Genomic DNA, 16158 nt, shown 5'->3' on the forward strand with positions numbered 1-16158 from the left:
CATTAAGATAATTAAGGACATTATTGCTGCTAGTAACTTGTTGGTCTATGATAGTAAAGACGTCGTCTACAAAATGTACCCAATAAACAATTCCTTTGAGGGTGCCAAGAATTTTATTTTCCTCAAGATAATCCAAATATATATCAACCAAGATTACTGAGGCTGGTGCCCCCATTAGACATATCAATCATTAATCAGATACCGCCTAGTCCAATTAGCGAACTTTTGATGATGATGATGATGATGATGATGATGGTGCTTGTTGTTTAAAGGGGCCTAACATCTAGGTCATCAGCCCCTAATGCTACGAAACGAAACAAAATGGAATGACAAATTAAAAGTCCAAAATCCTCCACTGACCAGAATTCAAAACGTGAGTACGAAGACTGAATGGATGGATATGAATTGAAAACAATCAGTGGATCCGACGTGCAATGTCTTGCTTTCACAGAAGCTGACGTGAAATAATAGTATTACTGACCAAGGGACTGCGTCCATAGCATAATACTGAATCGATGACACTTTTAGTCCAAAGGGGTCCAAAATCTAAGTCATCAGCCCCTCATAATGGTACTTATCGCTATGAAAGTAGAACCATGGTATTTGTCATGTTGCAGTACTAGTCAAAAGTAGCGTAGACTTGTGGTATTCCACACAGTATGGTACTACTCACAGGTAATGAAATTCGCACTAATACAGACCTATGGGGTTTCGCACCTTGCGGCGCCAATTACGGGCAACGCAAACCTATGGTGTTCATCACGTAAGTGTACTAACCACAGGAACTCGCGCTATCCCTTGGTGTTCCTCATATAGTGGGTACTAATCACAGGCAAGCCAGAACCATGGTGTCGCTCATCCCATAGTATCACTTATATAGTGCTACCAATCACAGGTACTGTAAAAGCCGGCAATGTTCTCTTCTGCTACTAATCACAAACCTATCTGGTACTGAACATAGTGGTACTACGCGCAAGTAAAAGCGATCCATGGTGATACTAACCACAAGTAGTTTCAAGGTTCTAATACTCGCCCCTTTTAGTCGCCTCTTACGACAGGCAGGGGATACCGTGGGTGTATTCCTCGTCTGAGACCCCTACGCACAGGGGTTGTGTGTTTGGTCTGCGAGAGGTATTTTATTTCCCTCAAGTCCGCCGGCAAGCCGGTTAGGACACCGCCTACCCCCCCCCCCCTCCCTCCCACTATCCACCACCTGGGAGTATCACCTCACCCTCTGCTACACCAGTGTAGTAGGTTCATGGATAAGTGGACTTTTAACTAATGAAACATTAAGAGGATATCACGACAAGTGGATAACAGTGCACAATGAAGATTGTAACACAAGCTTGTAAGATGATGATGCTTGCTGTTTAAAGGGGCCCAACATCTACATCATCGGCCTCTAATGGAATGAAATGAGACGAAATATGATAATTTAAAAGTCTAAAATCAACCACCGACCAGAATTCAAAACATGACGACGAAGAATGAATGGATGAATATCAATTTAAAACTATCAGTGGATCCGACTTGCAATGCCCCACATTCCCAGAAATTATTGTAGCATGTAGCACTCCTAAAGCACAATCCTGAATCGATTATGCTTTCTGTCTAAAGGGGTCCAAAATCCAGGTCATCGGCCCCTAATAATGGCACTTATCGCTAATAAAGTAGAACCATGGTATTTGTCATGTAGCGGTACTAATCAAAAGTAGCGTAAACTCGCGGTATTCCACACATTATGGTACTACTCACAGGTAATGTAATATGCACATGTAACGCTAACCTATGGTGTTTCTCACACTGGCGCCACTTACAGGCAACGCAAACCTATGGTGTTCCTTGCATAGGGTACTAATTACAGGGACTCATACTATCCCGTGGTGTTCCTCGCATAGTGGGTACTAATCACAGGCAAAGCAGACCCAAGGTGTCACTCATATAGTGGTACTAATCACAGGCAACGCCCAGACCCGTGGTGTTTCTCACATAATGGTACTAACAGGCAATGTAAGCTCATGATGTTCCGCATGTAGTGGTACTAATCACGGGTACCGTAAAACCCATCCTGATTCACACACTGTTGCTACTAATCACAAACCTATTGTGTACCTAAGAAAGTGGTACTATTGCAAGCTGTCCACTTCATGACCGTATCGATGAATTCAATCAACAAATTATTAAACAATTAATGAATGTAGGTTTTCGTGGCTCATTGTATTAACATAAAGAAATAAATGACCTGGATTAAAGACACTTATATATATATATATTTAATAATAAAGCCAAGCTTTCAGCCAAATTGCATTGGCCTTCATCAGGGCATGTGAAGTTTTGCCTCCGACAGTACTGTACTTTTTTTTGTTCCCACACTGAAACCACCCACTTTGCTTGTAATATAATTATCTTAATCCTTGGCGGCATTGGGAAGGTCAAAAACGACGAAGGTAGCGGAGGAGCGAGATAGAGAGCGAAGGGGACTCGCTCGGTTGGCCTTTGTTAAGCCGCCAGTAAGTAAGGGTCAACAATGTCACTCGGCAAAACTCTGTGTTCTGTTTCAGCACCAAAACCCGACCGCTCTACTTCCACCTAAGCCGACAAAGAGAAAACTTCGTAAATACAGTAGTTTCTTTTAAAAACGCATGTGCTCATTACAATTACGCAAAACTCAGCTATATTTCACTGACACTTAATACGTATAACAGCGAATTACGTATAAATGGATTACGTATAAATAAGGTTTAATTAACATGCTTTTAAATTACATTTTGCCGGGACCTAAAAGAAATTACGTACAAATACGAATTACACAGAACAGAGTTACATATAAAGCAGGTTCAACTGTATTATTTTTATTCACAGTAATTACACAATCATTAATCGACAACTAATTTTAGTTTATTTTGAGTTAAAAGTGAATGAGGCCCCTTGAATATGGTTCATGTTATTTAGATTCATTTCCAGTTAACTTGAAGTCAATTGCACATGAATATTAGAGTTTCTAATAAAGTTTCTGTTTGTGTTCAATTATTATTATTATTATCATTATTATTATTATTATTACTATTATTATTTTAGTGAAGGAGATATTTTTATCATTTTATTTCTAACTGTGATGAATGTACAGTACTTTAAAATTTGTCTTTAGCGTACAGGAATTCGTGTAGTGAAATAGACATGGGAAGTGAACCTTTTGTTGTACATGGCGCATGCATTATTGCGAGAAAGCAATCGAGGTAGTCTACTCAGCCCACCCAGTGCAGTAGACTGCAGTGGGCTGTGTGGGACCAGAGTTGTGGGCCAGTAACCGGCCACGTCAGAAGAGGATTACACTGCACATGCTGGGCTGCCAGAGCCCGTGGGTTTGCAAGTGCTGTGCAGTGGGCCTCATTGCAAGATTCTGGTGCACACACCCCTTTTGATAGCATGTCAATGGTGCTCCATATAATTGAGGTCGGGTGACCTTTGGAACTAGGCAAGCAACCTTATGGCTGTGGAGTGTTCACTGAACCAATTGACCACAGTTTGAGAGTGATAAGCTGGTGCATGGTCTTGCTACAGGAAAAGGTTTCTTGTAGTGTGCTGGAGGCGAACAAATGGGTGGACATGATCAGACAGCAGGTTCCTGTAATGTTTGCCAGCAGGGGACATTGGCAGATATACCAGGGGTTCCATTTCATCCCACATGACAGTCCTCATACGAGAATAACACAACCAGCAGCGGAGTTGTGATCTACAGGCAAGAGAGACCCACTGTCTCATGTTGGGTGATGCAATCGTACCCTGTCATCATCGTGTACCAACAGGTACCTTGACTCATTTGATCCAGCGACCTTTTTCCGTACTTCAAAAATCCAACGGTGGTGTTCCTTTGCCCATGTCAGTCATTGGGCCTTCTGATGTGCGGTGAACAGAGAAACCTTTGTGGGATGGTGACTCCTGTACCCTATTGCAAGGAGATAGTTCTGGATGGCATAGCTGCCTACAGTTTGTTGTTGTCCAACAATGAATTCACTAATGATCTGCTGCACTTTAGGCCCGTCTATTACGCCTTATCAAAAATGAGCTAGCTGTCTGTGACCTTAGTCATCAATACATTGTACTTCCGGGCAGTTGACCATGGTGGTATGGTGGGGATGTGGTATTCCCTGAATCCACCTACTCGTGGAACACTCATGACACAGTGGTCCGTGGAAAGCCCAGTGCCTGCACAAATTCAGAGATGGAATGACCCATACGTCTAGCACCAATAACCTGGCCGCAATCAAGTACACAGAGATCTTGAGTCTTGCACTCCTGTGGCCAACTGTTACTCATACAGTTAGTACACAGTCTGGCAGTCATGGGTTTCGCTGTACCATTACATTTATTGGGCTGATCATAATGCCATTGTAGCAAAAACTAGCTCTAAATTCAATTGCTTATCAAAAGTACAGCACTTTCATTTCTGTCATACACCTCTTAAGAAGACTATTTTGAAAAAAAAAAGAGAGAGCCACAAACATTGGAAAATTTAATTACATTAAAACAGCCTGAATGTTTACCATTTTTGGTTGTGACTCCCAACCTTTCAGTTAACTGCAGTCACTGCATTACTGGACATAACATCATATCTTCCTGTATTACAGCAGTAGCATAAATGCCATGAACTATAGCCCTTCACAAGAAACAAATACTGAAGGATGTCATACCTGAGGGGAAGGTTGTTGCTGATTATCAAAATCAGGCACCATATCAGGTTGTGGAGCAAACTTTATCTCTAAACCTATCTTAGAACGACGATTAGTATAAGTAGAAGAGCCACCAAATGTTTGTCCAAGAGAAGATGATGTTCTAGGTGTAGAGCTGTCTACTTGATCATTTGGAGAAACATCCTGGGTACTCTCTGAAATTCCAAATGATAAAATTATACTTGTATTACAATAGGCAAAAACTAGGTATAAAATCTATATAAAAACACACACATTTCTAGAACATATATTACATAAAATATATATCATAGTTCCGTGAATAATGATGATGATGATGATGATGTTTGTTGTAAGGAGCCTAAAATCTAAGGTCATCGGCCCCATGAATAATGAAAGCACTGTGTAAAACATGATGCTAAGGTATAAAATTTTACTCCATAGTCATCATCACTAAATCACAATCTCCCTTTCTTTTGGGTTAAAGTAGCGCTATCCATGTTCACTCATTTGTGCTCTTGGAGCCTCTCCACCGCTTTTTCTTATTCTCCATAAGGAAATTTCCATCATGGCTCCTATGTCACTTGTGCTGGGATTCATGCACACACAGATGATATGAGAATTTGCCTAACCTTCTGTACAAACTGTTGCATGTACACCAATGAGTGATTTTTTATCAACACCGACCTAATATGATGTAGGCCCACATTTTGCCTGTAGAGGCACTGACTCAACAAGGAGCTGGAAGGTATCCTGGGATATCTAGTACCACATGAGAAACAGCAAGTACTCCAGTTGGCGTATACTGCTGGGCGGTGGTGATGTAGCATGAACCCAGTTCTCCAAGTTGAACCACAAATGTTCAATGGGATTCATATAGGGGCTAGCTGGGAGCCACAGCATTAAAGCTAATTCACTATCATATTCCTCGAACTAGTCCTTCACAAACCTGCCAGTGTGGCATGGTGCACTGTTCCACTGGAAGCGGCAGTCACCATCAGGGAACAGTGTTGACACGAGCAGATGGATTTGGTTCCCAATAACATCCAGATACAGTATAGCTGTTAGGGATTAGTGTGTCAGAATAATGGGTCCCAGTGTGTCCCATCACACCATCTCCACCAGCATGTTTCTGCTCAACCATAGAACTACGTGCCACAGCCTCTGATGAAAACCAGCGTACCCATTCTCGGCCATCGGTGTGATGAACCAGGCAACCTTTTTCCAAACACCCACAGTCCACTGCCAATGTTTTTGTGCCCGTCTCAGTGCAGGCAGCATTGGGGTACAGCTGGGTCACTGACTCCACAATCATTTGTGCAGCAGCATTCAATAAACCGTGGCTGGGAAACACTGGGTTGTTCTACCGGTTAGTGATTTCTCAACATGTGAGCCTGCGGTTGCTCTGAACAATGCGCAACAGCCTCTACCCTCAGTGAGTCACTGTTGACACACAGCTAGATGATGCGGTGTTGTTTGCCCATTGTTGTACCACTCATGCTCACAACAGTGGCACAAGAGCAGACCACAAGCCGTGCTATTATTTCAAGAAAGATACAATAACATACTTTTTATTTTTAATCTGACTGTGCTATATTTTCTTATTTGTTTGTAATAATGGGCTTAAATCTTAACTTTATTCATCAATGTGACAACGTTTGCTTTGAGTTAGGTGAAGATTTTCCATTCTATCACTCTCTTGTATTTAGATCTTCTCCCCAATCTCTCGGGCCCAAAACTGAATCTAATCCATGTTTTCATCCTGAATCATCATCATAGGTTGTTCTGCCTCTTGGCACTTCCAAACATGGCTGCAACCTCCATATCTCTCTGACTTATACCCTTTTCTCTACCTCTGCATGTTTTCTAAGATTGTCTAATAGATGGTATTTCCTCCTTCCCCTTGTTTCCCTCTTATCTGTTCCATTGCTACTCATTATGTCCTATTCAATTCCTTCTTTTTTTTTCAAGCCATGGCTAGCCTGTTTCTCTCTTCTCCTACTCTCTTTAGCATTTCCTCGTTCATTATTCTATCTTCCCAGCTCCTCCTCTTCTCCAAATCCACATCACCATTGCCTCTTTTCTTCTCTGTTCTTCTTTCTTCAGTGTCCATGTTTCTGCATTCTATAGAGCTAATTCTCATACACAACACTGTACTAGTTTCTTCCTCAGATGTTTCACTAGTGGGCCACAAAACATTTTTCTTCTTGTTGTAGCTTTTCAGTGGTACGCCCGAGAAGTTCATGGGTGGTGCATGCTTGTCCGTAACGTCACCGCCCGAGAAATTCTTGTTTAGCTGCAGTGTTCATTCTGCAATCGCCCAATAAATTCTATGGCACTGTAATCTCTTTGAAAAATGTTTTCCAGAATTCTGAACAGATGGCAGGAGGGTTTCCAGCTGTATTCATAATGCCTCATCTTCTCTACTTTACATATACAATCTCTGGCCAGCTGGCGAGGTAAACAGAAATGGGAAGCACGAAACGGAAGAGATGTTTGAAGACAAAATAAGGAACTACATCGAAGATTAATATCTAAATGACATTAGTATTTCTGATAATAGTGATAATGATTCTATTGATTCTTTGGATGCTGAATGATTCTATTGATTCTTTGGATGCTGACCTTCTTAGTATTTCTAGTGAAACTGAAGAAGAGATTAAGTCAGAAGCTAAGGTCATGGTAGAAGATGTTGAACAAGTGGAAAAAGTATAAGCCTGGGGACAGTGTGCAACCTAATATAATTCCACTTACGGGAAATCCTGGTGATAGAGCTGGATTATTACAAGAGGTGAGTGCAATTGACTGTTTTGAACTGTTTCTAATGGATGAAGTTGTAAATTTGATAATGACCTAAACAAATTCGTATGCTAAAAGTGCATTGAAAAACTTGTAAATAAATCTCCGCATACAAGGGCAGTTTTGGAGAGAAACAAACTCTTATGAAATTTGGCAGTTTTCTGCGTTAGTGTTGTTGGTGGGAATAATACAAAAGCCTGAAATAAAAATGTATTGGCCACAGGACAGTATTCTCAAAAAAACCAATATTTTATTAAACAATGTCACTGGCCTACTGTAAAAAAAAAGTGTAAATAGAGTGTAAAGTAAGTTTTTATTAACCTTGAATAATATATATGAATAATTGTTACTCCCTCCTCTACGAACCATGTGACCTTGCCGCGGTGGGGAGGCTTGCGTGTCCCAATGATGCAGATAGCCGAGCCGCAGGTGCAACCATATCGGATGGGTATCTGTTGAGAGACCAGACTAACAAATGGTTCAACGAAAGGGGGGTAGCAGCCTTTCGGTAGTTACAAGGGCGGCAGTCTAGATGATTGACTGATACGGCCTTGTAATAATACTCAACATGGCTTAGCTGTGTTGATACTGCTACACGGCTGAAAGCAACGGGAAACTACAGCCGTAACCACCTCCCGAGGACATGCAGCTCTCTCTGTATGAATGATGTACTGATGATGGCTTCCTCCCGGGTAAAATATTCCGGAGGTAAACTAGTCCCCCATTCGGATCTCCGGGTGGGGACTACACGAGAGGGGGCGATTATCAGGAAGATGGATACTGACATTCTGCGAGTCGGAGCGTGGAATGTTAGAAGTTTGAATCGTTGTGGTAGGTTAGAGAATCTGAAAAGGGAGATGGATAGGCTAAAGTTAGATGTAGTTGGTTTAAGTGAAGTACGTTGGCAGGAAGAACAGGATTTTTGGTCAGGCGACTACCGAATTATCAACACGAAATCAAACAGGGGTAATGCAGGAGTTGGTTTAATAATGAATAAGAAAATAGGGCAGCGGATAAGCTACTATGACCAGCATAGTGAAAGAATTATTGTCGCCAAGATAGACACCAAACCAATGCCCACCACAATAGTGCAGGTCTATATGCCTACTAGTTCAGCGGATGATGAAGAAATTGAAAGAATATATGAGGAGATAGAAGATTTAATACAATATGTCAAAGGTGACGAGAATCTAATTGTGATGGGAGACTGGAACGCAGTGGTAGGCCAAGGAAGAGAAGGTAGCACAGTAGGAGAATTTGGATTGGGACAAAGGAACGAAAGAGGAAGTCGGCTGGTTGAATTCTGCACTGACCATAATTTAGTCCTCGCCAATACTTGGTTCAAACACCACAAACGACGGCTGTATACGTGGACGAGACCTGGAGACACTGGAAGGTATCAAATAGACTTCATTATGATTAGGCAGAGATTCAGAAACCAGGTGTTGGATTGCAAAACTTTCCCAGGAGCAGACGTGGACTCTGAACACAACTTGTTGGTCATGAAATGCCATCTGAAGTTGAAGAAATTGAAGAAAGGAAAGAATGCAAAAAGATGGGATCTAGACAAGTTGAAAGAAAAGAGTGTGATGGATTGTTTCAAGGAACATGTTGCACAAGGACTAAATGAAAAGGCCGAAGGAAACACAGTAGAGGAAGAGTGGAGAGTCATGAAAAATGAAGTCAGTAGGGCTGCTGAAGAAATGTTAGGAAGGAAGAAAAGATCAACTAAGAATCAGTGGATAACTCAGAAGATACTAGACCTGATTGATGAACGACGAAAATACAAGAATGCTAGAAATGAAGAGGGCAGAAAAGAATACAGGCGATTAAAGAATGAAGTGGATAGAAAGTGCAAGGTAGCTAAGGAAGAATGGCTGAAGGAGAAGTGCAAGGATGTCGAAGGCTGTATGGTCCTGGGAAAGGTAGATGCTGCATACAGGAAAATCAAGGAAACCTTTGGAGAAAGGAAATCTAGGTGCATGAATATTAAGAGCTCAGATGGAAAGCCACTTCTAGGGAAAGAAGACAAAGCAGAAAGATGGCAGGAGCATATCCAACAGTTGTATCAAGGTAACGATGTAGATAATTTGGTTCTGGAACATGAAGAGGCTGTTGATGCTGATGAAATGGGAGACCCACTTTTGAGGTCAGAGTTTGACAGAGCTCTGAGTGACCTCAATAGGAACAAGGCACCTGGAACTGATGACATTCCCTCTGAATTACTGACTGCCTTAGGAGAAACCAGCATGGTAAGGTTATTTCATTTAGTGTGCAAGATGTATGAGACAGGAGAAGTCCCATCCGATTTTCGGCAGAATGTTGTTATACCTATTCCCAAGAAAGCCGGTGCTGACAGGTGTGAAAACTACTGCACCATTAGTTTAGTATCTCATGCCTGCAAAATTTTAACACGTATTATTTACAGAAGAATGGAAAAACAAGTTGAAGCTGAGTTGGGGGAAGATCAATTTGGCTTCAGAAGAAATGTAGGAACACGTGAAGCAATCCTGACTTTACGTCTGATCTTAGAGGATCGAATCAAGAAGGACAAGCCCACGTACATGGCATTCGTAGATCTAGAAAAGGCATTCGATAATGTTGATTGGACCAGGCTATTTATGATTCTGAAGATGATAGGGATCAGATACCGAGAACGAAGAATTATCTACAACCTGTATAAAAATCAGTCTGCAGTGATAAGAATCGAGGGCTTTGAAAAAGAAGCAGCAATCCAGAAAGGAGTGAGGCAAGGCTGCAGCTTGTCCCCTCTCCTTTTCAATGTTTACATAGAACAGGCAGTAAAGGAAATCAAAGAGAAATTTGGAAAGGGAATCACAGTCCAAGGAGAGAAAATCAAAACCTTGAGATTTGCGGATGATATTGTTATTTTATCTGAGACTGCAGAAGATCTCGAGAAGTTGCTGAATGGTATGGATGAAGTCTTAGGTAAGGAGTACAAGATGAAAATAAATAAGTCCAAAACAAAAGTAATGGAGTGCAGTCGAACGAAGGCAGGTGATGTAGGAAATATTAGATTAGGAAACGAAGTCTTAAAGGAAGTAGATGAATATTGTTACTTGGGTAGTAAAATAACCAACGATGGCAGAAGTAAGGAGGACATAAAATGCAGACTAGCACAAGCAAGGAAGAGCTTTCTTAAGAAAAGAAATTTGCTCACTTCAAACATTGATATCGGAATTAGAAAGATGGTTTTGAAGACTTTTGTGTGGAGCGTGGCATTGTATGGAAGTGGAACATGGACGATAACTAGCTCAGAAAGAAAGAGAATAGAAGCTTTTGAAATGTGGTGCTACAGAAGAATGCTGAAGGTGAGATGGATAGATCGAATCACGAATGAAGAGATACTGAATCGAATTGGTGAGAGGAGATCGATTTGGCTAAATTTGACGAGAAGAAGAGAGAGAATGATAGGACACATCTTAAGACACCCAGGACTTGTTCAGTTGGTTTTTGAAGGAAGTGTAGGTGGCAAGAACGGTAGGGGTAGACCAAGGTATGAATATGAAAAACAGATTAGAGCAGATGTAGGATGCAATAGTTACATAGAAATGAAAAGGTTAGCACAGGATAGGGTGGCATGGAGAGCTGCATCAAACCAGTCTATGGACTGATGACTCAAACAACACAATTGTTACTCATTCCTTGCTTCCTAAAAATAAATAATTTCCTCCGAAAAAACCTCACCTTTCTGGCACAGGAAGTCTGCCAGGCCGCTACTGAAGGGGTTAAGCAATGGCAATTTGGGATTTTATATCAGTTATAGATTGGAGGTCTTCAGTTACAATATTTCCAAGGTTTTCAACTTATCCACCTGCTCAACAGTTTCTTTCTCTATATTGATTTTTAGCTTCTGTGCCTTCACCTTCAAGCAAAAATTTGTTTTCTTTCTTATTTATACTACTTCCATATTCTTCACACTTGTTGTTTAGTTCCCTGTGCATATTGTGGGGGGCCTTAGTGTTCTCAGCTACTACTGCTATATCCGCAAACTGGATACATTCAATCCACTTGACTTTAATGTTGTCTCATCTCATTCCATACAAACTATCAAAAATTATTTCATCCTAGTACAGGTTAAACAGAGTAGGTAATAAGCAGCAGCCCCAACACCTCCCCCTAGTTTGATTTCTACAGTTAATTATCCTCCCATTCTCACTCTAGCTGTTTGGTTGTAACACAATTCCTCAATCAGTTTTCTGTCACTTGATATAGATCAATCATACTGATCTGCATTTAGGGCAGTCGCCCAGGTGGCAGATTCCCTATCTGTTGCACCCTAGCCTTTTCCTAAATGATTTCAAAGAAATTGGAAATTTATTGAACATCTCCCTTGGTAAGTTATTCCAATCCCTAACTCTCCTTCCTATAAACGAATATTTGCCCCAGTTTGTCCTCTTGAATTCCAATTTATCTTCATATTGTGATCTTTCCTACTTTTATAGACGCCATTCAAACCTATTCGTCTACTAATGTCATTCCACGCTATCTCTCCGCTGACAGCTCGGAACATACCACTCAGTTGAGCAGCTCTTCTTCTTTCTCTCAATTCTTCCCAACCCAAACATTGCAACATTTTTGTAATGCTACTCTTTTGTCGGAAATCACCCGGAACAAATCAAGCTGCTTTTCTTTGGATTTTTTCCAGTTCTTGAATCAGGTAATCCTGGTGAGGGTCCCATACACTGGAACAATACTCTAGTTGGGGTCTTACCAGAGACTTATATGCACTCTCCTTTACATCCTTACTACAACCCCTAAACACCCTCATAAACATGTGCAGAGATCTGTACCCTTTATTTACAATCCCATTTATGTGATTACCCCAGTGAAGATCTTTCCTTATATTAACACCTAGATACAATGATCCCCAAAAGGAACTTTCACCCCATCAACGCAGTAATTAAAACTGAGAGGACTTTTCCTATTTGTGAAACTCACAACCTGACTTTTAACCCCGTTTATCAACATACCATTGCCTGCTGTCCATCTCACAACATTTTCGAGGTCACGTTGCAGTTGCTCACAATCTTGTAACTTACTTATCACTCTATAGAGAATAACATCCGCAAAAAGCCTTACCTCCGATTCCACTCCTTTATATCATTTATATATATAAGAAAACATAAAGGTCCGATAACACTGCCCTGAGGAACTCCCCTCTCAACTGTCACAGGGTCAGACAAAGCTTCACCTACTCTAACTCTCTGAGATCTATTTTCTAGAAATATAGCAACCCATTCAGTCACTCTTTTGTCTAGTCCAATTGCACTCATTTTTTGCCAGTAGTCTCCCATGATCCGCCCTATCAAATGCTTTAGACATGTCAATCGCGATACGGTCCATTTGACCTCCAGAATCCAAGATATCTGCTATATCTTGCTGGAATCCTACAAGTTGAACTTCAGTGGAATAACCTTTCCTAAAACCGAATTGCCTTCTCTCGAACCAGTTATAATTTCACAAACATGTCTAATATAATCAGAAAGAATGCCTTCCCAAAGCTTACATACAATGCATGTCAAACTTACTGGCCTGTAATTTTCAGCTTTATGTCTATCACCCTTTCCTTTATACACAGGGGCTACTATAGCAACTCTCCATTCATCTCGTATAGCTCCTCCGACCAAACAATAATCAAATAAGTACTTCAGATATTGTACTATATCCCAACCCACTGTCTTTAGTATATCCCCAGAAATCTGATCAATTCCAGCCGCTTTTCTAGTTTTCAACTTTTGTATCTTATAGTAAATGTCATTGTTATCATATGTAAATTTTATTACTTCTTTGGCCTTAGTCTCTTCCTCTATCTCGACATTATCCTTGTAACCAACAATCTTTACACACTGCTGACTGAATACTTCTGCCTTTTGAAGATCCTTACATATACACTCCCCCTGTTCATTAATTATTCCTGGAATGTCCTTCTTGGAACCTGTTTCTGCCTTAAAATACCTATACGTACCCTTCCATTTTTCACTAAAATTCGTATGACTGCCAATTATGCTTGTCATCATGTTATCCTTAGCTGCCTTCTTTGCTAGATTCAATAGTTCCTTCAATTTCTCCTTACTTCCACAGCCATTTCTAACTCTATTTCTTTCCAGTCTGCACCTCCTTCTTAGTCTCTTTATTTCTCTATTATAATAAGGTGGGTCTTCACCATTCCTTACCACCCTTAAAGGTACAAACCTGTTTTCGCATTCCTCAACAATTTCTTTAAACCCATCCCAGAGTCTGTTTACATTTTTATTTACCGCTTTCCACCGATCATAGTTACTTTTTAGAAACTGCCTCATATCTGCTTTGTCAGCCATATGGTACTGCCTAACAGTCCTACTTTTAAGACCTTCCTTTCTACCACATTTATTTTCAACTACCACAAAAACAGCTTCATGATCACTAATACCATCTATTACTTCAGTTTCCCTATAGAGCTCATCTGGTTTTATCAGCACCACATCCAGGATATTTTTCCCTCTGGTTGGTTCCATCACTTTCTGAATCAGCTGTTCTTCCCATATTAACTTATTTGCCATTTCTTTGTCATGCTTCCTGTCGTTGGCATTTCCTTCCCAATTGACATCTGGCAAATTCAGATCTCCCGCTACAATCACATTTCTTTCCATGTCGTTTCCCACATAGCTGACTATCCTATCAAATAATTCCGAATCCGCATCAGTGCTACCCTTTCCCGATCTGTACACTCCAAATATATCAAGTTGCCTATTATCTTTAGAAATGAGATGTTGATTCCCATAGGGAACCTGAAATATTTGTCCCGAATGAGTTAATTTATTACATACATACATAATCATTATAGACTGTTATGCCTTTCAGCGTTCAGTCTGCAAGCCTCTGTGAATTTACTAAATGTCATCACAATCCTCTATTTGTAACTAGTACTGTGGCCTCATTTAGTTCTATACCTCTTATCTTTAAATCATTAGAAACTGAGTCTAATCATCGTCATCTTGGTCTGCCTCTACTCTTACCCTCCATAATAGAGACCATTATTCTCCTAGGTAACCTATCCTCCTCCATTCGCCTCACATGACCCCACCACTGAAGCTGGTTTATGTGTACAGCTTCATCCACTGAGTTCATTCCTAAATTAGCCTTTATCTTATCATTCTGAGTACCCTCCTGCCATTGTTCCCACCTGTTGGTACCAGCAATCATTCTCGCTACTTTCATGTCTATTACTTCTAACTTATAAGATATCCTTAGTCAACCCAGCTTTTGCTCCCGTAAAGCAAAGTTAGTCTGAAAACATCTGACACCGTGGTGTTGTGTTCATTTACCTTCTCCCCTAACGTTTTAGATGTGGGCTAATCGCCATTGAAATTTGTGTCCTGTAATCCTAATTTTCTTCGAACCATCTTTCCTTACCTTTCCTTGCTATTTCAAGTTTTATTTAATTCATATATTCCCCGAGCTTAACGCTCGATATCTTGGTTTATCCTTATGGAATGAAAAGTTCCTTGTATGTGCTGCTCTCTCTACGGAGAGTTCGTACTGCGATGCTCCGCCCCCTAACCAATAAGATCTCTCTGTGTTGGGAGCTCTTCCTTCCTCATCAAGCCGGGCATGGGCCGCCATTAAGGTTTTGTTGCTTGAAGGAGATGGATTGTCAGCGTGCCTTGTGTCTCATGGGGGAGCAGATTCCAGCCTGTGTGATGGATAATGGATAAGTTATATCGGTGAGAGGTGTGACAGTATTAACAGTATTGAACCTCCACAACAACCCTTGTGGATTGGTGTTAATACCATAGAAATTTGTGTCAGGCGGCCTTATGCCAAAGAACCCTAATTATTTCACATAATTTGGCGTGCACACCTGCACTGGGTTTGTGCAATGTCTCCGCTTAGCTGCGCATGTGCTGGGAGCTCCCTGGCGTGACTGCTCTGAGCCGGCGTGCCGAGACGTGAGTTGTGAACGAGAAGCCATGATGTCTAGAAGTGGAAACGTTTGCTGCGCAATGGCGTGGTATTTTGCACTAAAAAATGGGATCTTTCCCCGTCAAGCTTGTGGTTGACCTTCTACCATTTTCTGTAATTATCTTATTTTTGGTGAAAGCTTCTTCTGGATTCTTCGTGGAGAGATTTAGTTCAGTTGCCTCATGGTGAACACTATCAACAATGACCAGGTTTGGATTTTCTAAAGTACAGTGTCTGGAAGAGGTATGTACTGTGACCGTTCGTGGGACGCCTTATTCGGAGATGATGATAAATTTCATGATACGCTCGACTAGAATTCAGTGGTTCATATGATCCTCCACTCAGGGCATGGCCCTTTGGAAAGAAAGCGGTCACATTCTATCAATAATTAGTCTGATGATGATCTAATATCAGTTTCAAGATAATAAGTTCACTTAACTTAAGCATAAATGAAAAGTTGCAATGAGAAATTGGAAGTATAATAAATTTAATAAAATGAAATTAACTGACTACAATTGAACAACTGAATATGCAACGTAAAAAAATATCATCTTTGTGCATTAAAAGAAACAAGTCCATCTTGAAAAATAATTGTCAGTCATTAAGTTAAAATCTCATCACTACGCAACACTGATTCATTTAAATAAATATAAATTAATATAATGGAAAATCAGCAATTCAGTCTCTATTCGTTCATCTTGTTTGT

The 16158-nt window shown here is 40.7% G+C and overlaps 1 protein-coding gene across 4 annotated transcripts in view; it reads right to left on the bottom strand.

Moving 5' to 3' along the window:
• sws (patatin like phospholipase domain containing sws) overlaps window positions 1-16158 on the bottom strand; it is an 874342-nt gene that overhangs the window by 562405 nt on the left and 295779 nt on the right. For all 4 annotated transcript variants that reach the window (XM_067138236.2, XM_067138235.2, XM_067138234.2 and 1 more), the window contains exon 10: window positions 4692-4885. In XM_067138236.2, the coding sequence (XP_066994337.1) occupies window positions 4692-4885 (194 nt within the window). The remainder of the gene's footprint in view (window positions 1-4691; window positions 4886-16158) is intronic.

Source organism: Anabrus simplex, chromosome 1 (assembly GCF_040414725.1).
Source record: "Anabrus simplex isolate iqAnaSimp1 chromosome 1, ASM4041472v1, whole genome shotgun sequence".
Taxonomy (NCBI): domain Eukaryota; kingdom Metazoa; phylum Arthropoda; class Insecta; order Orthoptera; family Tettigoniidae; genus Anabrus; species Anabrus simplex.